The sequence below is a fragment of the Cololabis saira genome, chromosome 9 (assembly GCF_033807715.1).
Source record: "Cololabis saira isolate AMF1-May2022 chromosome 9, fColSai1.1, whole genome shotgun sequence".
Classification (NCBI taxonomy): Eukaryota; Metazoa; Chordata; class Actinopteri; order Beloniformes; family Belonidae; genus Cololabis; species Cololabis saira.
The window spans coordinates 17,122,221-17,149,408 of NC_084595.1; the positions used below are offsets into that span (position 1 = coordinate 17,122,221).

Here is a 27,188-nt window from a genome sequence, read left to right on the forward strand (position 1 = left end):
TTGCAGACTTTAGCAAATCTGGGCACACAATCAAAGATCCTCGTCTCAATCCTGAAATCCTAACTTTTTGGGCTTCACGTGACGCTGACATCATGGTTGGTGGTCGTTAGACTTCTCTTTGTGCGCTCCTTTTGGGTGCCGCGCCATCACTGAGGCTCCGTGGCGTCTAAACGCTGCAGCTCATTGAACTCCGATGAAGGACTTGCAGAGCTATTTACAGAAACGTTTCCTGACTCTGACATCGCAAAGTCGTTCAGGTGTCGTTCTTCAGAAAACACTTGACATGAGATTCTTCTGCTCGTGAGTTCATATGAGTCTAATATCACAAGTTTACGTCAAAATAAACTAATAGCAGGTCACTAGTTCATGTAGTGGGGGCCAGTTTGTAATCAACAGTTTCAAGCTTTTATTGTGAGATATAATACTATATGTTCCACATACAGCACAACTGAAATTACAGTCCTCTCTGACCCACGGTGCAAAATACAAGTCATTAAATAGAAGAATAAAAATAAACAGTCCACAACTTAAAATGACATGAACTAAACTTGAATATTTACAGGAGCATTGACATGATGAAATAAAATAGGAGATAAGTTCATGCAATGAATGCCGGCCATTTTTATTTGATTTTTTTTTTATTATTTTTTATTACACTTTTATTTCACAAAGTGAAATAAAAGTGCAATATGGGATCAACATCAGTGAGTCTACATCTACTCTGTTTATTGTCTTATACAGTTTATGGCAAAACCTGCGTAAACATTAGAAAGGTTGCTGATTAACACTTGCAACTTGCAAAAAAATCTGAAGGTAGTAAAAAAAGGTATTAAAAGGTAATAAACTTAACTTAAAGTTGGCTGTATATACCCTGTACAGGAGTCTTTTCTTATTTGTATATTTGTTTTGCTGTAAACAAAACAAACATGGGTACTGATGTTCTCGGAGCAATACATTACACCTCAGAAACAAAAATCACCCGTTCAGCAGGTAAAGCAGCAATATATTCAATAGACTGCAATATTGTTCATATTAGAGAATTAAAAACACCAGTCTGACGCTAAAGTGGTCCGTCTGAGCGAGAACTGAGCACATCTCAGTTTTATATAAAGTCACATATTTTATCTTTCGTCCTTATCTCACCTCAGGTTCCGATGTGTCAGTGATAGAAATCAGACGCTTTATCAGTCTTATTATTGTTTAAATGCAAGTGTTTGTCCACTTACTTTTGACAAAGCAGTTTTAAATAAAAACCAAAAACACGACAGAGGATCGACGGCGGGGTAAATAAAGATGGAGAGCAGATGTTTCCAGTCGTTAGAGGGATTTATATCCAAGTCAACACTATGAATGTACGTTTGCCCTGTTTATCAGCCGTGAAATTAGTCAAAACCAGTCCGAGCGACGGCCTAAACACACCTCTTAACAACGCTCATCAAACTTTATGTGTGAATATTTTATGCAGTAACAACTGAAGATGGTTTTATTCCTCATTCAGTGGGTTTGTACCTGGCTCCTCCTGCCAGGCACCTTCCCACACACGCTTCTGCTTGACTGGATTCACTTTCTATTTTGACTCCGTACATTTTAATTTAGTTTTTTTTTTTGATGCATTGGAGGAGCTTTTCCAAGATCCCGCGTGCTCTCAGAAATATTTATGCGAGCACTGTTCAGGGAGGCGATGTGCATCCAGAGCAGACGGCTCTGCCGGAGATGCTGTGATTTATGCATAATTTCCAGTGCCGCCTTTTTAAGGCCCGTCTCAGGCAGCACATCACACACCGCTGCCTCTGCGGCTGCGTTGGTCCTCAACGCCAGCCCTGGAGACGTCAGGAAAGATAACAGGTCACCAGTTCATGTAGTGGAGGCCAGTTTGTAATCAACAGGATCAAGTTTCAAGCTTTATTGTCAGATAAAGACGGTGCAAAATACAAGTACTTAACTAGAGGAATAAAAATAAAAAGTCCACTATTTAAAATGACATAAACTAAACTTGAATATTTACATGATGAAATAAAATAGGAGATGAATTCATGCAATGAATGTGTGCTGGAACTTTCTCTTCATTACATATTTATTGTAGTTTGTATTATTTTTATTCACCAAGTGAAATAAAAGTGTGCAATACGGGATCAACATCAGTGAGTCTACATGTATTCTCTTTATTTTCTTATTGCAAAACCTGCATAAACGTTAGAAAGGTCGCTGATTAACACTTGGAACTCAGTTTCACAATTGTTTTAAAAAAAAAAAAAGGTATTAAAAGGTAACTTAAAGTTGGCTGTATGTACCTTGTACATGAGTCCTTTTCTTATTTGTATGTTTGTTTTGCTGTAAACTCCCCAGAATACTGATGCTCTGGGAGCAATATATTACACCGCAGTAACAAAAATCACCTGTTCAGCAGGTAAAGCAGCGATATCTTCAATACTCTGTAATATTGTTCATATTAGAGAATTAATAACCCCAATTTGCTGCTAAAGTCGTCCATCTGAACGAGAACTGAGCACATCTCAGAAAAAGAGAGCTGGGTTTCCTTATCTGTTTTTTCTCTACTTCACTTGGGGCCGTGTCTGCTCACCATGACTGATATTTAAAAGAGGTGCTTGAACGATCAGCGTCAGCGATGCAGAAGCGCCTCCGAACCAGCGCTGAGAACAGTTTCAAAGATCAGTCTTAACAGGAAAAAAGCTTGAAAAAGTTGCACAAAGTCTTATGTAGCAGCAGAGACGGACAACATGACTCGCTGTTATCTTATAGTGTCTCAAAGATCGGACGCCTCATCTATGAAGCTTCTGCTGGGGATCGATCAGCTGTCCCGATCACACTCCTGAGGCGGTGCTTGGGGACAGCTTGTTTAGCGATGGTTCTTACAAATTGTCAACCCGGTTCACCTTTCAAACCTAAAGACATCCAGAACCACTTTTGGGGGTCACATCCGGTACTTTTCTGGGTTCACTGGGCCTTTAGTCTCGTATTGATCAGAAACCTCCTTGTGTGTTGCCGCAGCACGGACGAACCCCCTTCCACCTGGCTGCCAACAACGGGAGTCTGGAGGTCGTCCGCCACCTCTGCCTCGCGGGAGCCAACATAGACGCCGTCGGCAATGTAAGTCGCAACACACACACACACACACACACACACACACACACACACACACACACACACACACACACACACACACACACACTGTTAAAAGCAGTGCTACACAATATCCTGTCAGATTCCTGCGCGACACCACAGATGGGTGTTAATTGGAGCTCTCTCTCCTCCACCATGGTGACGTATTTTCCAGGGTTACAGATAGAAACTGCTTATGAAACATTTGCATGGTTGATGTTTTGATGACAGCTCGTCTCTTTAGCTGGACGTTAGAGTCACGTTACTCTCTGGTTCTGCTTCCTGATCAGGATCTATGTGTGTTTTATCCTAGTTCGTTAAGGGGAAATTAAAGGGGCTTCTCGTTGCGTTTAGATGAGAAAAATGCTCCAAAGGAAAATTACTCTGTTGCAGTTCAATTAACTGAATAAAGAATATAAGATAAACTGGAAGTGTGGAAGAAAAGAAGGGATGTTTTCTGCTGATACCACCTGTACCTGTAAATGGCAACCCCCCCGGATAAACCCAGTTGTTATTGGTTCGGTACGTTGTGTACCGGCAGAAGTGGCTGTGAATGAATGAGAGGGAGACCAGACTCTTTTCATTCAAGGAACTTTATCAAAGTTAACAGATGTGACGTTTTAGACGGTTTATATTGTCTCTTTTTGGTACAAATGCGGTTTTATTGTGAGTTTTGTTTCTCTCGGGTCAAACAAGTTGTCATTTTATGAAAATACGAGTATGTCCTTTAACTTTTAACCTTTTTTTTTCTATGTTTATATCCTCACTTTGCCTCTTTAACTTGTTACTCCAATCGTATTGCTGCTTTGACAGCTCAGTTTCGCTCAGAGTTAATATATATATATCCTTTATTTAACCAGGTAAAAAACTCATTGAGATTAAAACCTCTTTTTCAAGAGTGACCTGGCCAAAATGGCAGCATAAAAACAATACAACAATACATACATACAAACACAGACAGTCAGTCACACATTCCGGGGAAACAATAGTAAAACAATGGTAAAATTTACACAACAGGGCAGTCGCAAGAACCGAGAGAGCTAATTTCTCTGTCTTTTAAAATGGATTTGAAGCTCAACCAATTTCAATACCTTCTGCGCCTCATTCCAAGTTGAGGGGGCAGAAAACTTGAACGCCTTTTTACCCAGTTCAGTTCTGGCTCTCGGGACCTGCATCTGGATAAAGTTCTGTGAGCGCAGGCCATAATGGCTGACGTTTCTACACATGTGCACGCACAAATATGTAGGGAGACGTCCCAAAATGGATTTGTAAATAAAAGTCAGGCAGTGGGAGAGTCTACGGACAGGCAAAGAAGGACAATTGGCAGCAGCATACAAAAAACAGTGATGTACCTGATAGCTGCAACCGGTGAGCAGAGCAAAGCACAATGATACACGGTATCTAATTTCTTTAAATACTGCTCAGGAGCGTGTATAAAAAGCAGATCGCCATAGTCCAACAAGGGTAAAAAAGTTGTTTTGATCAAATGTTTCCGGACCCGAAATGAAAAACATGATTTGTTCCTAAAAAAGAAACCTAATTTTAGTTTCAGCTTAGAAACAAGGTTATCAATATGAGATTTAAAAGTTGGGAAACTTCTCCTTGGAGAACTTCAGCTTCCGCGGTTCATTTTTAGGTCTTGTGGGGAGGGATGCATGTTGATACCAGGTGTAAAAGGGCTCCGTCACAGCTGTCCAGGAAGGATGTTAATGCCCGCCTGGTATGTTCTGCACCAGACAAGTGCATAGTTACGTGGTGACGAAGGAAATCTGAAGAAGAGCGTCTGGGTCCCCGAGGACGAGTTCAGGACTTCAGGAATCTAGACGGGAACATATGTTGAATCGGTGCTTCGTAAATCTAAAAGCATGAAGAAGATGCTGCCTAGAAACATATTTTCTTATCTGAAGGACTCCACCGCCTTCGTGTCTCCGTCTGCTGATGCATGTTTAATCTGAAAACATAAAGATGTATAATTCAGCTGAGGGAGGACCAGACGGGGTTGTTTGCTTTATTTCTGCGCCGCGCTCTTTTACTGTAACCGAACCCTGAAAAAACCAACGCGAGCGGCTTCAGCTGAGACACTAACGAGGCGTCTCGCTCTGTTGATGTAATTATTCCCCGGCCTGTTGAACCATCCATAACAACAGATATTTAATCTGGGAGGGAAATGGCATTGAGTGATCTAATATTCCTCTTGGGCGCTGAGGCGAACGTGACAGCAGCCGCTCATCTGTCGTTGCCAGGCAGCGGCGGTAATAACCGGGAACACTTTATTTGTAGTCTATAGTTTTCACATATTGTGAACCCGAAAAGTGTAAATCGAACATCCTTCGCTGTAAAAGTGAAACGCGGCTCGGTTAGAGAAGGATGCGGGAAGCTTGTCAGGAATGTTTGTCTGCCTCAGTTGGAGCGAGACGAGGGAGGAAGATGCTGCGTGATGCCTGCAGCACGTCAGTCAGAATACTGGCTCTTCAGCGATCATTAGGGTTGTTTTTGTCAGCCTGTTTCAATTTTAGTCTAGTCTTTGGGTCAAGCTATCATTTTAGTTTTTATAAGTTTTAGTCACGTTCATACTCCTTTTAGTCGTGTCAAGTTTCAGTCTTATTTTAGTCAGAATTGTCCAGAACCATTTTAGTCTAGTTTTAGTCAAAGATTGTATTTAGCCAAACCCATTTTACAATTCAAACAAAGTTATCTTATTATTATAATATAGTTACCTTATAGACTCAACAATACATTCATTCCAGATACAGAAGATGCTCTAATTTGAGTTTACAACATATTTATTTTTCCAAATTTCTCCCCATCTTTTTCTTTTTCAACGACACATTGGGTTTTCTTTTCCACGTCTATGTAGGAAAGTGTATCCAAAGATGGATCTTCTTCTTCTCCCAGCCCCAGAGAAGATCCCTGCGTGGCCGGCCATCGGTCCCTTTCTCTATTTAACTTTGTTTTTAATTGACGTGAAGCTAGAGCTCTGCGTTAACGGCATGAGCCTCTAACCTGCAGCTGCATCTTCTGGATCTGATTCCCCGCGACTGGGATTGAGGACTAACGTCACCCAGCAGCAGAACTAAACCAGAGGAAACTACTTAAAACATGGATATTAAGGATCTTTGTTAGAACATTTCGTCTCGTTTTGGTCAACGAAAATGAAGACACATTTTAGCAGAGTTTTTATTTTGTAATCTACAGTTTAGTCTCGTTTTTATTTGTCTACGATATTGCATTATATATTTAATTGTCGTTATCGTCACATTATCAGCATTTTCGTTGCGTCTCGTCTCGTTTTCCTCAGGTGATTAAGGTTCGCCGATGACAATATTTAGTCCTAATTTCCGTTGACGAAAGCAACTTCAGCGGTCTTAGACGTCATGGATATAAATAAACACTCTCCTTTTCCTCTCTTTCTTCTCTTTCAGGACGGAAAAACTGCTGAAGACCTGGCTGCGGCGGATCACCACGAACTCATAGTTACACTGTTAGGAAAACTTAAAAAGGTAAAGGTGATCGTGACTGGAGGAAAGAGAAGGGACCCTTCACTCCTCTTCATTGCCATCATCAGACCCTGATGATGATGATGATGATGATGATGATGATGATGATGATGATGATGATGATGATGAAGAGTCAGCTTTAACGCGACCTGTTGATGGGGGGATGTTCAGGTAGAAGAAGCCGGATTATGAAACATCCCAGTAGGGAGTCGCCTGTCGCAGATCCCGATATTACGTGTGCAGAGCGAGTTAGGCAGAAAAATAACAGACTTTTTGTGTTTTTAATTGTAAATATTAACTATTAATAGTAATTTCCAAAGGATGTAACAGGAAGTCTGTATGTGACATGTATCTTGGGCGATACAGCAGACGCAAGGTTTGCTGCTTTGCTGTAGATCGGCGCTCGTCAGCTTTTCGTGGTGGTTTCCTTTATTTTTCCTGGTTGGAGACAGAACTTCCCCAGGTGCCTCAAATGCAGCATCATTCAGATATTACTGACAAACTGCTGGTGACTAGACGGGCGTGGCGGGACACGGTGATCAGAGTCCGGGGTCCCCGTCGGACTTGCGTCGCATCAACCAGAACCGCCGGAGCTCCGTATCTCGCTGGGTTTGACGGACGTCTCCTCTGATCCGTCTCAGCAGAAATCCTGCTGATTCGGCGCAGGGCGAGAAAACATGGAGACAGCAACTGTGAAAACGGTCATCTTCTGCATATGTCGAGCTAATTCCAGACTCGTCAGCACCAGATCGGTGTGCCAGATCGGACAGAAACGAGCAGATGTAATCCAACACGACTTGAATGATTTCAAAACGAGCAGCTGTAATCTGTGAAGCAGAAACGTTACTTATTGAATGTTCTAACCCTGGTGGGAGGACGGAGCGCTTTCACCTCCCACACACCGGCTCGGTGTTGGAGGCCACCTCTGATGCCTGACTCATGCACTGCCTGGCTGCACGGCGTGTCAGCTGCCGCGCTGGCGGAGCGACAGCGTTGAGAGCTCTGCCGTTGCTTTTCTCAGCTGCGAGCTGTTTTTACAGGCGGGAACGTGTGAAAGCAGTAAAATCAGAGCGCGATTCGCTTCAGCGTATCTTTATTGCTTTTTTAAACTCTTTAACTGAAAGTGGCATAAAGATGTAAACCACTTAAAGAGGAACAAAGGTACTTTTACAGTTGTTAGCTCAGGCCGTCCTCCTGCAGATCATGTCGCCGTTGTTGGGCCACAATCTTACGTGAACATGGGAAGCCTTAATTTGAACTTTAAGGCCTAACTGAGACCAGCCTTGATTTTCTTACAGCTGACCGCATGGTTGAAACAAAGAAACCTCCATAATGACTCAAAGCCCGAGCAGGATTTGCATTTACGGCCCTTCTGGGATAAGGAATAGCACCCTTATTGGGTATGGACCCCAAACCGCAGGGGGGGCCGCAGTCGCAGCCTGGGCCCAGCTATGTCCAACATCGCCTGGAGCTTCTTCTCGTCCTCGGTCACGCTTGTTTTGACTCCCATTCAATTAAATTTTATTTATATAGTCTCCATTAGGATCTTTCCAGAGACCCAGAACATAAACCCCCGAGCAATTATTACATAAACAATGGCAGGTAAAAACTCCCCTAGTGGGAGAAAAACTTTAAACTGCTGGCCGCTGGGCAGAGCAAGGAGAAAACAGAGAGAATAAGGAACAGAGAAAGGAGAGATACAGACACAATGGCTAAGTGGTTCACTACAGGGATGACTATATAAACAGATGTAGACAGCAGACAAAATTCGGGTTATTGCTAATATTCCGGTTACTGAAACATTCGAAATATTCCGTTTACATGGTAATTAATCATTCGGGATATCTGGATCAAACCAGCGGAGAACGTGATGACGCAATTCCCGTCATTTCCGCTTCTTCTTCCTGTATCCAAATTCAAAACAAATGCTGCTTTGCGCAACTTTTCGCTCACCTTCTTGTAAATCTCGCTATCCCGGTACTTTCTACCGTCTACAAATGCCAAAATGTTCATATCCTTCATTACATTTATGAAGTGATTAGTCTCCTCCTCACTCCAAAACTGTGGCGTGGTCTTGCGTTTCTCCGTGTTTAGAAGAACTTCCTGGACTCAAAAGACCAGGGGCCTCATGTACTAAGAGTGCGTGGATTTCAACGTGAATTCGTGCGTGGAATTAACAAGACCGCAAAAATTCATATGTACAAAGCTGTGCGTTCGCCCAAATCCACGCAGGTTTCTCTGTACATCCCAATCAGCGTGGATTTGAGCGCACATGCGGGAGCACAACACTCCACCTTGTCTCCTCCCTCAAATATATGTTTGAATATGATAATGAAGATAATTATCCATTAAAAACTGCTCATCCTAACAAGAAATGTACAAAAACAGGTAAAACAAATAAAAAAAGAAAACATCGGCTCTGAGCTGGGTGTCGGACTCCAGTCCTCAAGGGCCGGTGTCCCTGCAGGTTTTAGATGTTTCCCTGCTTCATTGCACCATGATACAAGTGACTGTGTCATCAACAGAACTATCCAGACTTTGATGACAAGCTGATGATGATGATTAATTAGAATCAGGTGTGTTAAAGCAGGGAAACATCTAAAACATGCAGGACACCGGCCCTTCTGGGATTCAGTTTGACACCTACATTATGGTGTTTGCTTTGCGTTGCGTTCGGTGAAGAGTTGTGGTTTTATTATGATCGTACGGGTTTGTGAATGTTTATGGGCAGCGTTAGTGCATCTTTACACTCTGCTTTTCTTGTTTGTATTTTAAAAACCGACACCAGAATGTTTGGTGGATGAAAAACGGCTCCTCGTTCAGCTTTATTGTCATGCATATTATATACTAACGGATTAAGACCAATGTACACGTTTATTGAGTCTTACACATTGTGGATGTCCGCGATCACCTCTCTCATAAGAATAACAATGTGAACAATAGGCTATACAATTTATATTTAAAACATGAAGCATCACGATCTGATTCCTCTGCTGCAGAAATAAAGACAATTTGTGCCGACGGGATTATCGAGGTGCAAACGTGAGAAATAAAGAGCAAAATTGTTGTAACTCGGAGTGTTGCATCCGCAGGAGGAGAGACAGGTCTAGATCCCTGTGTCGTGCCAAAAAGTGATTGCCTGCCAGAATCTGATTTCTCCCCTGAAAATGGGTCTTTTTACCTGCCAAAAATTGATTGAAGGCCAAATACAGTTAATGAAAGGTTGTTTCTGCCTAAATATGACTTGATCTCATTCTTGAGTTTCATAATCTGAAATCTGACGCTCTCGCTCAACGGGCTGCTGTGCGCGCTCCCGCGGCCACAAATCAGAAGAAATCAGATTCTGGCAGGCAATCACTTTTTGGCACAACACCGGTTTTTGCTTCAAAATAAATTTTAATGTATTTCTGTCCAGACACAGTTATGGGATGTTTAGGGTCTGTCTTTAATCCCCAGTACTCGTCCCATACGGTCGTCATGGTGACAGAGATGTCCGACCTGCAGCTCCAGCTGAAGCATCATGTTGGTCTGAACCGGAGCAGCTGGTCCAGTTCAGGGCAGAGATCCAGAGGATCCTCTTGGTACCTATACCAGCTGATGGTCCAGTCTTACTCCTGGACCAGCAGATCGGTTTGGTGCCTGAGGACTCGCTCCTGATCCTGCATCAGCAGGTTCCTCTAACGAGGCCAAAGCTCCATCAGGATTTGCGGGTTCAATCGTTGAGCTCCTGCCTTTAGTTGTTTGTTCAGATCATGTGGTTGATTGTGAGATTGTTGCAGCTCCACTCTTATCTGGTGATGTCGGGACTGTCCTGTCCTTCACGTGGTCGTGAATTTATTGTTGACGTTAAGTTTCCTCATATTCTGCACTTCACTGCATCACCAGTGAGTGTCGCCAACGGACAGAACCTCAGAAAAGTGCGTGGACCAGCCTTGATGTGTGAGTGAAGGACCGCAGCTTTCTACGTTCACGTCATTCTTTGTACATCCGACCGTGAGCGTTGAAAGTGGCGTACGCACGTTTTTTGTGCGCCGCACTCTTAGTACATAAGGCCCCAGGATTCCTTGCGAACAGAGCATGCACAGAAAACAAATTCATGTTCCGTTTGATCGGGATATTCCGTTTGGCATTTACATGACTGAATATTCAGGTTTTAAAAGGAGTTTTTAAAATATTCGGGTTTTTAAAAACCTGAATATGAGCAAATTCGGGTTATTCAAAGGGGTTATTGGTGTTTACATGGCCTTGCAAATTTGGGTTATTGCCAATATTCGGGTTTTAAAAGAGTTATTGACTGCATGTAAGCGCAGTCACTGGGGGGGGCATGAAACGAAACGTGAAAATCGAAGACTCGTCGTCGGGGTCTCAGGGTCTCCTTGAGTCGGATGCAGGTGGGGGGGGCGGGTCACGCGGGGGTGGATCCCACCTGAACTGTCACTGCTCTGTCGTGCAGGACAACCACAAGCTGAGCTACATCCAGCAGCTGCGGCCGACTCCCAGCGTCCAGCCGCGGATCAAGCTGAAGCTGTTCGGACACTCGGCCGCCGGCAAGAGCACCCTGCTGGAGTCCCTGAAGTGCGGCATCCTGCGCAGCTTCTTCCGGAGGAGGAGGACACGCATGACCAACGCAGCCCGCCACCCCAACTCTCCCGTTAACTCCAAACCCGCCGGTGGGTGTTCCGACCAACTCCCCAGAACCACTAATATCTGCAGGTTTCCAGCAGAAAGCAGAACTACGTACCCATGACGACTGAGCAGGGGGTTACGTTTTATTTACCTTGTCAGGTAAAATGATGTAAAGCCACAAATATATGCTTAATTAGAGTCATGCTTGTTAAGAGGGACCTGCGTTTCAGTAAAGGACGCTCTTTGGTGTTTAACCTCTTCAGTAAACTTCAGAGTTCAGACCTTTGAGGCGTAATTGCTGTTATTTAATATAATCCACCTCGGTGTGCTGTTAATTGCACTACAAGCTCACCCTGACTGGGTCTGGGGGTGACGTTGGGAGCTCTGGCGGCCATCGCCATCGCCCCCGCTGGCTGCTAATATTAACTGTATGAGACTTTCTAACATGTTTACATCATAAATTATTTAATTAATTCCTGACGGCTTAACCCACAGTAACGTTTCATTTGGCCTTTAAAGAGCCCTTTGACCTGAAACCTTAAAAGCCAGCCTGATTTCTTTCCTCCAATACGAAGAATGAACCTGGTTCCGCTAGATTAGACAGAACCACCCAGGGAAACCGCTTTGTTATTGGTTTGGTACGTTATGTACCGGTGGAAGTGGCTGAATGAATGAGAGGGAGACTGGACTATTTTCATTCAAGGGAATTTTCTCAACGTGAACAGATGTGACGTTTTAGACATATTGTCTCTTTTTGATACAAATGCTGTTTTAGTGTGAGTCAGTTTTGTTTCTCTCGGGTAAAACAAGTTGTCATCTTCACCAGCGACTAGTTCTGCAGCGTAGACCTGCAGATCCTGCAGCTCCTGCAGCTCCTGCAGCTGGTTATCATTCAGCTGAACCTCAGGGGTCATTTCTCTGAGGTAAACGGCTGATAAATTCACGCCCCGGTTAGCATTTTTATGTGGGGCCTTGTTGAGCTGCAACGATGGACCCAAACAGGTCGGTCGATGTTTGTTCATGTGTTGATGAAACTATAAAAATGTGCCTCTTTCTTTAGTCCCCTGTTTGGACCCCGTTCACGAGGCCCCCATAGGCTTCTTATCCGGGTCCCACAGTCCTGAAGACCTGAAATCCAGGATATCTGTCAATTTCAAGCCTAGATTGTACCTAGATAGTCCAGGACGTGGACCGGCTCGGCCTTTGTAGGTGTTTAATCAAAGGATGCTCTCTCATAAACATTTAACTCACATATGTGTACTTTTTAAAAATATCTTATTTATATGATTAAAGCGAGACAGAATGGAGCAAAACAAGTTGAAAAATAGCACCAAATGAAAACATTTTTGACTGATAGAAGAGCAGAAGAGGCCGGAGTAGGTGTGGTTCTGCAGCATTTGAGAGAAATTCAAATGTCAGGATTGTGGGTTGATTTGCGGTAAAACAGCGCCCCCGTGTGGCGGCTGCTGTGAACATCACGAGTGAAACGCAGCTGGTTCTATGGGCTCAAATTAATGCCATAAATATTTTGTATCTGTAAATAAACTTTGTACTTGTAGAAATATATCCCCCCTCACAAGAATAAGAAAAATAGAGAAACATATTCTCTCATCAACAAAGCATAGTTTACATTTTTATACATTACATTTTATTGTTATTGTTATTTTATTGTCTGAAAAATGGTCCAAATATGTTATTTTGGTATTTGAATTTTTTTTAAATTTGTTTTGTTGATGAAAAAATATATCTCTATTTTTGTGAGGGGGGATATATATTGTTTTTCGGCACTCCCTTGTTCTCTATAGCTGATATAACATGAATTACTCCTATGTGGGATCAATAAAGTTCTTATTTTTGCCGTCTGAGAAAATTAAATATATTATATTTGGTGCCTAACTGTTTCCCAAGTATATTAGTGCGTGTGTGAATGAATAAATGAGGCGTAAAACGTAAATTTCTTTATAGAAAGGCGCTTTATGAAAATAAGTCAATTTACTTGTATTAGTTTACAGTGCAGTCTTGAACATCCAATATGGCGGCGACGTCAGTAGGCGATGCAATGTGCTGATTGGCTCTCCAGAAACGCTTTGAAACCCGTGCCAAAGATCGCTGATTGGCTCTTATTATTGGCATGTCAAAACACTGCCATAATTCTCCGTAATTCGTAGTTGTAAAAAAAGTTTGTAGCTTTTGAAAAAAGGTTTGTAGCTTTTGTAAAAAAGTTTGTAGCTTTTGTAAAAAAGTTTGTAGCTTTGTATCTACGAGTACAAATATTTTTTGCACACGCACAAAATATTTCTACAAGTACAAATATTTTTTGCAAGTACAAATATTTTTTGCACACGCACAAAATATTTCTACAAGTACAAAGTTTATTTACAGATACAAAATATTTATGGCATTAATTTGAGCCCATAGTTGTGAAGCAGGTGGGAGCCTTGCTTTGATGTCTGTGTCTGTCCTCAGTGTCGGTGAGCATCTCCAACCTGTACCCGGGCTGCGAGAACGTGAGCGTCCGCAGCCGCAGCATGATGTTCGAGCCCAGCCTGACCAAAGGCGTCCTGGAGGTCTTCTCCCCCGTCCACGGCGCCCTGTCGGCGGCCGACGATCAGGCCACCAAGGCCGTCGACATCCAGCACGCCAACATCCACGGTAACGGAGGAACGGAGCCGCCGGCCCCGGCAGCGCGGCGAGCCAGGCCTTAACCCTCGTGATGTCTTTGGGCCGAAATGACCCAATTCTTCTTTCTTCCTGCCATGCTCTCTCCTTCCTTCTTCCTTTCCTCTTTTCCTCCTTTACTCCTTTTTCTTCCTACCTCCCTTTCGTCATTCGTTCCTTTATTACCTTATTTGCTTTTCCTTCCTTCTTTCCTTATTTTCTCCATTCCTTCCTTCTTCCTTCCCTCCTATCTTTCCTTTTCTCCATTCTTTCTTTCCTTCCTTTCTCACTTCCTTCCATCTTTTCTCACTTCCTTACTCCCTTTCCTACTTCCTTCCTTCTTGTCTCCTTTCTCCCTTCCTTCCATCTTTCCTCCCTTCCATCTTTTCTCCCTTCCTTACTCCCTTTCCTACTTCCTTCCTTCCTTCTTGTCTCCTTTCTCCATTCCTTCCTTCTTCCTTCCCTCCTTTCTTTCCTTTTCTCCATTCTTTCTTTCCTTCCTTTCTCACTTCCTTCCATCTTTTCTCCCTTCCTTACTCCCTTTCCTACTTCCTTCTTTCCTTCTTGTCTCCTTTCTCCATTCCTTCCATCTTTTCTCCCTTCTTTCCTCCCTTCCATCTTTCCTCCCTTCCATCTTTTCTCCCTTCCTTACTCCCTTTCCTACTTCCTTCCTTCTTTCCCTCTTTTCTCCTTTCTCCCTTCCTTCCTTAACCCCTTTCCTACTTCCTTCCTTCTTTCCCTCTCTTCTCCTTTTTCCCTTCCTTCCATCTTTTCTCCCTTCCTTACTCCCTTTCCTACTTCCTTCCTTCTTTCCCTCTTTTCTCCTTTCTCCCTTCCTTCCTTACTCCCTTTCCCACTTCCTTCCTTCTTCCCTCTTTTCTCCTTTCTCCCTTCCTTCCATCTTTCCTTCCTTCCATCTTTCCTCCCTTCCTTCATCCGTTCTCTTCTCCCTTCACTCTCCCTTGACCCAAAGACAGCACAAGGGTTAACGCACCACCCTCTCTCTCCGCAGGCGTCGGGGACTTCAGCGTGTGGGAGTTCTCGGGGAACCCGGTGTACCACTGCTCCTACGACTACTTCGCCGCCAACGACGTCACGGCCATCCACCTGGTGCTGTTCAGCCTGGAGGAGCCGTACGAGACCCAGCTGGGCCACATCACGTACTGGCTGAACCTGCTGAAGGCGCTGACGCCGCCGCAGGACGCCATCGGTGAGCGGACGGCGGCGCCGCCTTCCACCGCCGCCTTCCACCGCCGCCCTGAACGCCGACACTGTTAACAACTCTAACAAACCTGTCTGTTCCAGTTTTTGGAGGTCGGATCCAGCAGCCGCTCGTGGTTGTCCTGGCGGCGACGCACGCCGACCTCGCCAACGTCCCCAGGGCCTTCTCCGGAGAGTTCTGCTACGACAAGGAGCGAGCGCTGCTGAAGGAAGTCAGGAACAGGTCAGGACCGCCACTCGGGCGTCACAGCACGGAGCAGGGAGTGAAGTTCTACTAAAGACGTGCTTATAGTGCCTTTTCCCGTTATATAAACCACTATCTTTATACTATATTACCATGACACACTATTCTTTATACAATATTACCATAACACACTATTCTTTATACTATATTAGTATAACATGCTATTCTTTATACTATATTAGTATAACACACTATTCTTTATACTATATTAGTATAACACACTATTCTTTATACTATATTAGTATAACACACTATTCTTTATACTATATTTTTATAACGCACTATTCTTTATACTATATTAGTATAACACACTATTCTTATACTATATTAGTATAACACACTATTCTTTATACTATATTAGTATAACACACTATTCTTTATACTATATTAGTATAACACACTATTCTTTATACTATATTAGTATAACACACTATTCTTTATACTATATTTTTATAACGCACTATTCTTTATACTATATTAGTATAACACACTATTCTTTATACTATATTAGTATAACACACTATTCTTTATACTATATTAATATAACACACTATTCTTTATACAATATCACCATAACACACTATTCTTTATACTTTTAGTATACACACTATTCTTTATACAATATTAATATAACACACTATTCTTTATACAATATTAATATAACACACTATTCTTTATACTATATTAATATAACGCACTATTCTTTATACTTTTAGTATACACACTATTCTTTATACAATATTAATATAACACACTATTCTTTATACTATATTAGTATAACATGCTATTCTTTATACTATATTAGTATAACACACTATTCTTTATACTATATTAGTATAACACACTATTCTTTATACTATATTAGTATAACACACTATTCTTTATACTATATTAGTATAACACACTATTCTTTATACTATATTAGTATAACACACTATTCTTTATACTATATTAGTATAACACACTATTCTTTATACTATATTAGTATAACACACTATTCTTTATACTATATTAATATAACACACTATTCTTTATACTATATTAGTATAACACACTATTCTTTATACTATATTAGTATAACACACTATTCTTTATACTATATTAATATAACACACTATTCTTTATACTATATTAGTATAACACACTATTCTTTATACTATATTAATATAACACACTATTTTTTATACAATATTAGTATAACACACTATTCTTTATACTTTTAGTATACACACTATTCTTTATACTTTTAGTATACACACTATTCTTTATACTATATTAATATAACACACTATTCTTTATACAATATCACCATAACACACTATTCTTTATACTTTTAGTATACACACTATTCTTTATACAATATTAATATAACACACTATTCTTTATACAATATTAATATAACACACTATTCTTTATACTATATTAATATAACGCACTATTCTTTATACAATATTAGTATAACACACTATTCTTTATACTATATTAATATAACACACTATTCTTTATACTATATTAGTATAACATGCTATTATTTATACTATATTAGTATAACACACTATTCTTTATACTATATTAGTATAACACACTATTCTTTATACTATATTAGTATAACACACTATTCTTATACTATATTAGTATAACACACTATTCTTTATACTATATTAGTATAACACACTATTCTTTATACTATATTAGTATAACACACTATTCTTTATACTATATTTTTATAACGCACTATTCTTTATACTATATTAGTATAACACACTATTCTTATACTATATTAGTATAACACACTATTCTTTATACTATATTAGTATAACACACTATTCTTTATACTATATTAGTATAACACACTATTCTTTATACTATATTAATATAACACACTATTCTTTATACTATATTAGTATAACACACTATTCTTTATACTATATTAATATAACACACTATTTTTTATACAATATTAGTATAACACACTATTCTTTATACTATATTAATATAACACACTATTCTTTATACAATATCACCATAACACACTATTCTTTATACTTTTAGTATACACACTATTCTTTATACAATATTAATATAACACACTATTCTTTATACAATATTAATATAACACACTATTCTTAATACTATATTAATATAACGCACTATTCTTTATACTTTTAGTATACACACTATTCTTTATACAATATTAATATAACACACTATTCTTTATACAATATTACCATAACACACTATTCTTTATACTATATTAGTATAACATGCTATTCTTTATACTATATTAGTATAACACACTATTCTTTATACTATATTAGTATAACACACTATTCTTTATACTATATTAGTATAACACACTATTCTTTATACTATATTAGTATAACACACTATTCTTTATACTATATTAGTATAACACACTATTCTTTATACTATATTAGTATAACACACTATTCTTTATACTATATTAGTATAACACACTATTCTTTATACTATATTAATATAACACACTATTCTTTATACTATATTAGTATAACACACTATTCTTTATACTATATTAATATAACACACTATTTTTTATACAATATTAGTATAACACACTATTCTTTATACTTTTAGTATACACACTATTCTTTATACTTTTAGTATACACACTATTCTTTATACTATATTAATATAACACACTATTCTTTATACAATATCACCATAACACACTATTCTTTATACTTTTAGTATACACACTATTCTTTATACAATATTAATATAACACACTATTCTTTATACAATATTAATATAACACACTATTCTTTATACTATATTAATATAACGCACTATTCTTTATACAATATTAGTATAACACACTATTCTTTATACTATATTAATATAACACACTATTCTTTATACTTTTAGTATACACACTATTCTTTATACTTTATTAGTATAACACATTTCAATATTTATTATTGTACTTACTATGTTTATAGTACATTTATTCAGTTTACAGTACACTTGTTCAGTTTCTTTTTACTGTATTTTTTTATTTTTTATTTTTCATACTCATAATTTATCTTTAATTTAGTCTGAGTTCATGTTCTCCGACTTTTGAGCTGCTGTAACACCTGAATCTCCCCTCTGGGGATCAATAAAGGACTATCTCTTCTTATTATTTATCAACATTTTAATACAATTTATTATTATTTATTTTCACAACAACATCAAAACATAAAAAATAACCGCAGATTTCTGAGTTTAAAAAAAACAAACAAGCATTTATTTCAACGCTGTCCGTATGAAGCATTTACTGCCTGAGAGGAAGGTTTGATCATGACCTGACCAGCTGATCATCACACAGAACTGATCTGATCACCATATATTTACCAATATTTGGAGGAGGTGTCGTCGGAGAAATGATCAGCTGATTTCAGAACATTTAACGTGTTTAATTTCTCATTTTGAACCCGTTTATCTTCCAGCTCTCGTCCCCGTTCTTTTACAGATTTACAGTTTATTTTTCAACGTTTCACAGCGAACAATAAACATCAGCGGGCTGAAACTAGTTTATTCTGCTTCACTCGCCGTGTTTAATGTTGATGCTAATTCACGCGTCGCTCCTGATGATAAATGTTGCACGAATCCCTGGGATGGATCATAAACTGGGTTTATGTTGATGAATGTTTCAGGTTTGGCAACGACTTGCAGATCAGCGACAGGCTGTTTGTGATGGACACGGGAGCGTCCAACTCCAAGGACCTGAAGCTGCTGAGGAGCCACTTGCAGGAGCTCCGCTCCAACATCATCTCTGTGAGTCGTGAGGACGTCTCTGTCAGGATGTCCTGAAGAACCTCCTGGTCCGGTGGTTGGGACGCTGTTCCTGGGTTCCTGAGTACCCCCCAAATGATGAGGACAGTTGAGGGTAGATGAGGATAGATAGATAGATTTATTGTACCCTTGGGTAAATTTGGTTTACAGTGAGTGCTTCCTCATACAATCTAAAACCATACACTCAACAACACAGGATAAGATAAAGTGACGACAGTGCTTTGGCTAAAAGAACAAGAAGGACGGCCCCAAGATAAGAATCAAGAGAAGTTAAAACATCAGTAGATAAAAACACTAAAATATTCACACCAAGCGAAAGGATAAAAAATGTGCCTTTTCATAAAAACAAGATAAAGGAAACAATACAAAACATAAATACAAGGTTATGTTGCAGTTCCCTCACCTGTTAATAGCTGCTGGTACAAAACTGTTTTTGTAACGTTTGGTTTTACAAGCAGGTACCGTGAACCTCCGACCTGATGGGAGCAGCTGAAACTCACATTTAAGAGGGTGGGAGTTGTCTTTTAAAATAGATCAATCAACCAATCAAATTTTATTTATATAGCACCTTTCGTCCAGGTACATGAAATACAAGGTGCTTTGACATTTTGATTGAAAAATAAGCATAATAAACAAATAAAAACTGGGAGACCAAAAAGATAAAAACTGGGAGACCAATGCACCCTGACATACAATATAAAATATATAAAATTTATAAAAAGATAAAGAATAAAAAATAATCAGTCCACAACAATAAAATTAATAAAAACATTATAAGAGATAGATAAATAAATAAAACAGATACCTTTTAAAAAATTTTAAACGGAATAAAACTAAAACTATAAATGTGATGCTACATAAAAGCCAGACCAAAGAGATGAGTTTTTAGTCTACGTTTAAAAATGTCCACATTCCAGATGAGGACAGTTGAGGGTAGATGAGGACAGATGAGGACAGATGAGGGTAGATGAGTGTAGATGAGGACAGATGAGGACAGATGAGGACAGTTGAGGGTAGATGCGGACAGATGAGTTGGGGGAATGAGGCACCAATCAAAGAATTACATTTGAATCTTCAAGTACTTTCTGCTGAAGTATTTGATATTTGATGAATCCTGTTCAGCTGAAGGGTTGTTGAGGGTTTAAATGTAATAAAAGTTTGGCATCATATGGTCTTCAGTGAAATAAAAGCCAAAGTGATGCTATGATGTTTCTGCTGGTACCTGCAGAGTTGCAGTCCCATGACGCTGCTGTCGGAGCGTCTGCTGGCCGCTCTGCCCACCTGGAGGAGGCTGACGGGCCCCAACCAGCTCACGTCGTGGCAGCAGTTCGTCAGCGACGTGCAGGAGCACATCAACCCGCTGGTCAGCCAGGACCTGCTCCGAGCGCTGGCGCTGCAGCTGCACAGCATGGGGGAGGTACGTTCCCCGCACCCCCACCAGGGGGCGCCGCTGCCTCAGGGTTACAGTTCCTCTGCAGAAGGAACAGTATGTCTTAGTTTGACTCCAGAACCAGATGTTTCAGTCTGACTCTGCAGTTCTTTGTTTTCTGTCTGAATGTTTCAGGACTTTAGAAACTTAGTGACATTAACCCTTTGTGACCTACCACAGAACAAGTCCGCCTAAGCATATTTTTACATTTCTGCATGCTATACTGCCAGTACTGAGTATTTTTATTTGGTATGCATCAAAACAACCCATATAAGCCAATCTTTGATAATCTGTATGTTACAAGTCCATACTAACTAAACAAATTGCTAAAAAGTACAAATAACTTCCATCAAAATGTAAATCGTTTTAATTTTACACATATTTTTCTAAATACAGAAATCCCATAGCCCAATTGTCAATGGAAAAAAGTAACAGAAGCCTTTCAAACCACCGCAAATTTATTTGGAATTAATTCATACTTTAGTTCTTATTATTTTACATATCGCGTTTAGATCAGCTCCAAAACTTTACTCAGGGTAAACCGTTATGTGTGTGTGTGGGCTTGTATAGTGAATGTGTAGTGCGTATGTATGGTAGTTGCAGTAGCAGTACATACGTTTTGAAAATCAATATGCAAACGGGATCGCCGGCGCTCCAGCTGGTCATAAAGGGTTAAACGAATAACTTTATGCATCGTAGTTACACAACCGTCCAAATTAACGAAAACAACCTTCTGAAATCATAAGAACCTGCAGGGATGTTGGCTAACGCCCCCCCTCCCTCTCTGGGCAGATCAACATCATGCAGAGCGAGACGGTGCAGGACGTGGTCCTCCTGGACCCGCGGTGGTTCTGCAGCAGCATCCTGGGGAAGCTGCTGTCGGTGGAGACCCCCAAGGCCATCCACCACTACAGGGGGCGCTACAGGCTGGAGGAGGTGCAGGCGCTGGCCCCCGACAGCGATGTGGAGGAGCTGCTGCAGATCCTGGACGCCATGGACGTGTGCGCCCGCGACAGCACCGACCCGTCCATGGTGGACGTGCCGGCGCTCATCAAGACCAACGGCCTGCACCGCTCCTGGACCGAGGACGAGGACGAGGAGGCGCTGATCTACGGCGGCGTGCGGCTCGTCCCCGCCGAGCACCTGACGCCCTTCCCCTGCGGCCTCTTCCACAAGCTGCAGGTGAACCTGTGCCGCTGGAGCCGCCAGCAGAAGCCGGAGGGCGACGGCGGGGAGGACGCCGACGGAGACATCCACCTGTGGACCAACGGCGCGCAGGTGAGCCAGGCGGGCGTGGAGGCCATGGTGCTGCTGGTCAACCACGGCCAGGGCGTGGAGGTGCGGGTGCGCGGCCACGAGTCGGAGCGGGCCAAGTGCTGCACCCTGCTGGACGCCGTGTGCAGCATCACGGAGAACCTGCTGGCCTCCACCCTCCCCGGGCTGCTGGCGGCGCGCTACTACCTGAGCCCGCAGCAGCTGCGGGAGCGCCACGCCCCCGTCATGGTGTACCAGCCCAAGGACTTCCTGCGCGCCCAGGTGCAGCGCGAGTACTCGCTCGCCAACACCATGGGCGGCTACCGCGAGAGCTTCAGCAGCATCCTGGCGTTCGGCTGCGCCGAGGTTTACCAGCAGGGGGTTCTGGGTAGCGACGTGCACATCTCCGACGTGCCGCTGCTGGCGCGCCGGAAGCTGTGCCGCATGCTGGACCCGCCGGACGCCCTGGGGAAGGACTGGTGCCTGCTGGCCATGAACCTGGGCCTCACGGAGCTGGTGGCCCGGCACAGTGGGGGGGCGGCGCCCAACGGCCCGCCGGATCCCCGCTGCGGCGAGCCGCCGGAGCCGCCACCCAGCCCCACGGCGGCGCTGCTGCACGAGTGGAGCCGGCAGCGGGACAGCACCGTCGGCGTGCTGATGAGGAAGCTGCGGGAGCTCGGCCGCCGGGACGCCGCCGACTTCCTGCTCAAGGCGTCGCCCGTGTTCCGGGTCAACATGGAGGCCGTGGCGGCGGCGCCCAGCAGCTACCCCCCCGCCTGCAACGGCGGGACGTCCTACAACTCCATCAGCTCCGTCATTTCCCGCTGAGCCTCTGAACTCCAGACCTGTGTGAATGGACAGGAAGTGCAATCGCTCCGGCTTTTAACCGCTCCATGGCGTTGCCGTGAGAACCAGATGTTGTGTTTGTGCTCTCCACAGCTGTACAGCCGCCCCCCCCCCCACGAATGTCGTGACAGAACCGACCGTCCCGAGCTCCAAAGAGGATTCCTGCGTCCATTCTGCTTCTCGATGAACATCCCTCCCTCGCCGCGGCGACCTCCATCCACCGCCGCAGGGAAACAGGCTCCGCCCACCAGCTACATCTGACATCACCTCCCTTATTACTGTGTTTTAATGTTTAATAAATTAACAGCATTTCTTCCGAGTGCCTTCGTGGCCGTCTACCTCCCTGAAAGCACAAACGGTCCCGTTGCTCCGACGACCGAAGCTCCTCCCACACGTTTGAAGAGCTGTGCCTTGCTCGCACCAGGAGTAGAACGAAACCCAAAACGTTTTTTAAACCGACGTCTTTTCGCGCTATCGCCTCGTCGGATCCGAACTTTCCCTCCAAACACGTATGAACCAGTGAGAACGGCGGGTCGCAGAGAAAACGTTCAGATAATTTGGATTAGTTCCTTTTTTCTTTATTTTAAAAGGTCCCATAGTTTCATTATAAGTTTAAATTTGTTTAAAGTCAGGGTAAGCGATCTTCACAGTAACCCAAATGGATGGGATGTCCCCCCCCAACATGCCAAAAACGGACGAGGTGGAGAGACACGTGTTCTTCATGCTTTGTTGATGTTCTGTTCAAATATCAACAGAAGTGAATTAATCTAGAAATCACTTACCTTTAAATGAGCATGTCAAGCCAATATAATGCTGATCAATCCCGATCAATTTTAAGCTCAAATTAAACCAAAATCTTTCTTTTGTCATGATTTCCTCGGCCTGGTTAGTGTTAAGCCTTGGAAGCCTCAGTGACGGCAACGCAGTCATAGTTTTTAGTTTCGCCACGTTTAAAGACGTGTTGCATCCTTTAACATTTGACATTTACCAGGAGCCATAATATCATTTTCAGGATTCAGCACAAAGTCGTTTTCCTTTTCAGCCGTGTGTGTGTCGGACTCTGCTCAGAGCAGCTGGTTTTAGGGGGTGGAGTCAGGTGTCTTAACTCCACCCCCTAAAACCAGCTCTTCTCGGGCAGCTCTGCATGTTTTGACGTCAGTGTTACAGCTCCATGCTGCAGGATAAAGGAGGGTTTGTGATGTCACTCAACCCCGTGAATCTGAACGAGCCGTTTCAGCTGAAAATGGGATTTGTATCGTAACATTTCCTCTTTAAAGCAGCACGGAGGAACTCGGGCAGCTTTTACTTCAGTGGCTCCGCCTTTAGGTGTCATGTGACCGTTCGTCACTTCTGCAAAACTCTCCGAGCTTCACTCGTTTAGCCCCTCGACTTCTGTCCACCTTTACTTTGAGTCTCTCTCCTCTGCAGCCGCAAAGTTTCACACCGCGACGCCCAGACAGCTGGTTTTTGCCAAAAGTAGAGACAGACGGCTTTCCTTAAGGGACCAAATATTCCTTAAGATGACATTTAAAGTGAAAGTTAACTCTTTTTTTGCTGCTTCAACACAAACAGTGTCTGGAAATTAATCTGCATTAAATAATTAATGTAGAATATTTTAATTTAAAATGTTTTTTTTAACTCTTTAGGCAAATTAAATTAAATGTCTTTGCTTAAAGCATCTTAGTGATGAATATTAATGAATTACATCTTTTAAGAAGGTCTCATTAACCGTCTCACCTCTCCATCCTGTTGCCTTAGCAACCCAGCGGGACAAACTGAGCACCAGTTTTCAGTCTGTCGCCTCTCTCGACGTCACTAAAGCAAATCTGTGGACCGTTTTTAGTTTCCTAAAAACACACAGAGAGGAAGCCGAGACTGAGGCCGTTTCAGTTCTGTTAGGTGTTGTTGAGAGGAGACGCTGAAGGGCCCGGCGGTACCTGGTACACCTGAGGTGACACCATGAAACCTTGGGACCATTGAGATGTTTTGCGGCGCTTCACTTGAACGCTTTGGGCGTCCAGAGTCGGGTTGCCGCGGCGTCCAAGCCACTTTCTGCCCAGCTGAACTCCAGTGTCACATCTTCTTTCACTTCTGGCCACCGTGACGCCGCTGGAGTCTGCCGTGCCCAGCAGAAGCCGGGAGGAGGTGTAGTGAAACTGGTGTCGTGAGCAGATAACGGCCAAAAAAGAAAACCATTTCTCTTCTCCTGAAAAAGTTCTGAAAACATTTTTCTCCCCTTGTACGAGTTGAGAAGCTTTTCATTCTCATGAAACCTAAAAGGCCGTTTTCAGGACGAGCTCTGAGCCCGAGTGCAGTATTTCCTCCAGTGTTACCGTCCGTTTTAAACACGTGGCTGTGGTGTAGATACTCGACGCCTCCGCCCACGACCTCCTCCGCTCATGTGATCTTCCCCCCAAACATGTCCAGGCAGAATGAATGTAAGACACAGATTTCCTAAGAAAATTGTGAAAAAGAAGAAAAAAAAAACAATCAAAGACTTCACAAACTGTACAAAAAGCTGAAATAAAAGCGTCCCGAGCCGGTCGTGGGCGCCGCTGAATCTCACCACGTCTGCTCTCCCGGAGGGTTCCGGGCCGAACCGAGCGGATCTGATCGGTGGTTTCTCCTCTCGGACCCGGTCCAACCCGCCCGGTGCACAAGTCTGCTTTTTGTTGCTATTTATGTGTCGCTCTCTTAGCATGTCGGGGAATGCCATGTTCTTAGTATTTCTGACACTTTATAGTGTGAAACATTTTATAATAAATTCTTTACTTAATACTGTTGTGTCTCTCGTAATTGAAGCATGTTCGGATAAATAAATCCTCTTTTATTGTTTTGTTTAGTGGTCTGAGGAAGCGTTAGGTCACATGACCCGTCAGGTAAACCTGGCCAACGGCTCGCTGCCGTCGCTGCAGCGAAGGAAGAGGCGAGAGGGAATAATCGCTCTTATTTTGAAAGACAAAGTGCCTTTTTATACTGTTGTCGTTTTTTCTGATCAACCTGGGTTTGGTCCTCCTTTAAAAATGCTCTTCAGAACCTTCGGACAACCGAACAGAGGGTTTTTGGACTTTACTAAGTTCAGCTGGTGTCCTTAATGCAGACTTTATTATACACTTTATATAATTAGATTTTTTTAACTCGTCACCCTCTTAAAGTTATGGCCTGAGTTCTCAAGTTTTTCACTCGAGGACTCGGATTAAAAACAAAATCCTGCGGCTCAGTGAAACAAGTGAAAGCTGTTTCCAAGGAAACGAGACCTCACAGGTCACAAGCCGCAAAGTTTTAGCGACTTCTGATTTGAACTGAAAAGGGAAGAGAGCCCTGATCCTGCAGCACGAACCAAACCGGACCTTTTTTGTTTGGTTTATCCACAACAGGAAAATAAACTTCAACATGTTTATAAGCAGAAAAAGACGACAACATGCAGTCACTGCCATCGTCTTGAAACGTTGACTAATCAATGCTGCAAAAGCCAGTTCAGTCTCGAGCTAACAGGGGTGAGAACTATTAACATGATCACTTTTTAAAATCAAAGAGAAAATCAGGGAAGAAATGATATTCTATCTGCTTTAGGTATGATTGTGTTCCTGCGTTTCCTCCTGAGAGGCGTCTGAGCTCAGTCACATGAGGCTGATTCAGCAGAAACACCTGAGCAGGTTCTGTCAAGCCCAGACACGTCCAGACCTTCATGTGGATCAGGACCGGCGTGTCGTTGTGGAGCGTCAGCTGTAGCGTCAGCGATCCACCCGCCCACGCGCTCACATGACGGTGACTCGCCCACCGCCTGGAGCCCAGCAGGCCGGCCTTCGCTTGCTTCAGCTGCTGCATCATCCTGGAGCAGGAAGGTGAGCCGTCTGAACTTGTCAGGCAGCAAAGAGAAGCAACAAGTTTGAATTACTAAAGATCAAATCCAGTAAACACATATGGGGCAAATCCAGTGTTGGTTTCTTTTCTTTAATTATTGGGAAAAGCTCCAGCTTTTTGCAGGTTCCTTTGATGCATAAAAAGTGGAGAAACTAATTAGAGATCTGGTGCAGCTGGGTTGAATGAATATATTCATTCTTATATTTCCTTCTGATGTTGCTTCTAAACTTTTGAAGCGAAAGCTTCAAGCACGGTTTGATGACCCAAAGAGCCGGTTTTGACCAACCTGACCAGAACTTCTGAACAGACGTATCGGCCCGGTCCGCACCTCAAACACACGAGTCCTCGACTAGACAAAGAACCAGTCTGGTTCCTCTCGACTGAACTTTGATTTCCAGGGAACTGGACCAGCGGATTCAGAAGAACCTGTCACCCCCCAGCCCCGGTTCCTTGGTGGAACCGTTCCCACGCCGCTTAGGATGCTGGTTTTCACTCGTCTGTTCATATGTATGTGCGTCTTGTCCTTCGTCAGGGCTTTTCCTTTTCTTCATTTTTTGTATGTAGAACTTGTTCTTAGAGTTTTCGTAGCAAAATGAGAGAACATAATTGTTAC

The 27,188-nt window shown here is 42.5% G+C and overlaps 1 protein-coding gene across 1 annotated transcript in view; it reads left to right on the forward strand.

Moving 5' to 3' along the window:
- Nucleotides 1–25,487, forward strand: part of dapk1 (death-associated protein kinase 1) — a 96,687-nt gene extending 71,200 nt beyond the window's left edge. Inside the window, exons 18-26 of the mRNA XM_061730617.1 lie at nt 3,010–3,108; nt 6,543–6,620; nt 11,071–11,287; nt 13,710–13,895; nt 14,914–15,111; nt 15,207–15,345; nt 19,044–19,164; nt 20,411–20,599; nt 21,404–25,487. Coding sequence (XP_061586601.1) covers nt 3,010–3,108; nt 6,543–6,620; nt 11,071–11,287; nt 13,710–13,895; nt 14,914–15,111; nt 15,207–15,345; nt 19,044–19,164; nt 20,411–20,599; nt 21,404–22,693 — 2,517 coding nt within the window. The 3' untranslated portion in view covers nt 22,694–25,487. The remainder of the gene's footprint in view (nt 1–3,009; nt 3,109–6,542; nt 6,621–11,070; nt 11,288–13,709; nt 13,896–14,913; nt 15,112–15,206; nt 15,346–19,043; nt 19,165–20,410; nt 20,600–21,403) is intronic.
- Nucleotides 25,488–27,188: the final 1,701 nt, after the last annotated feature.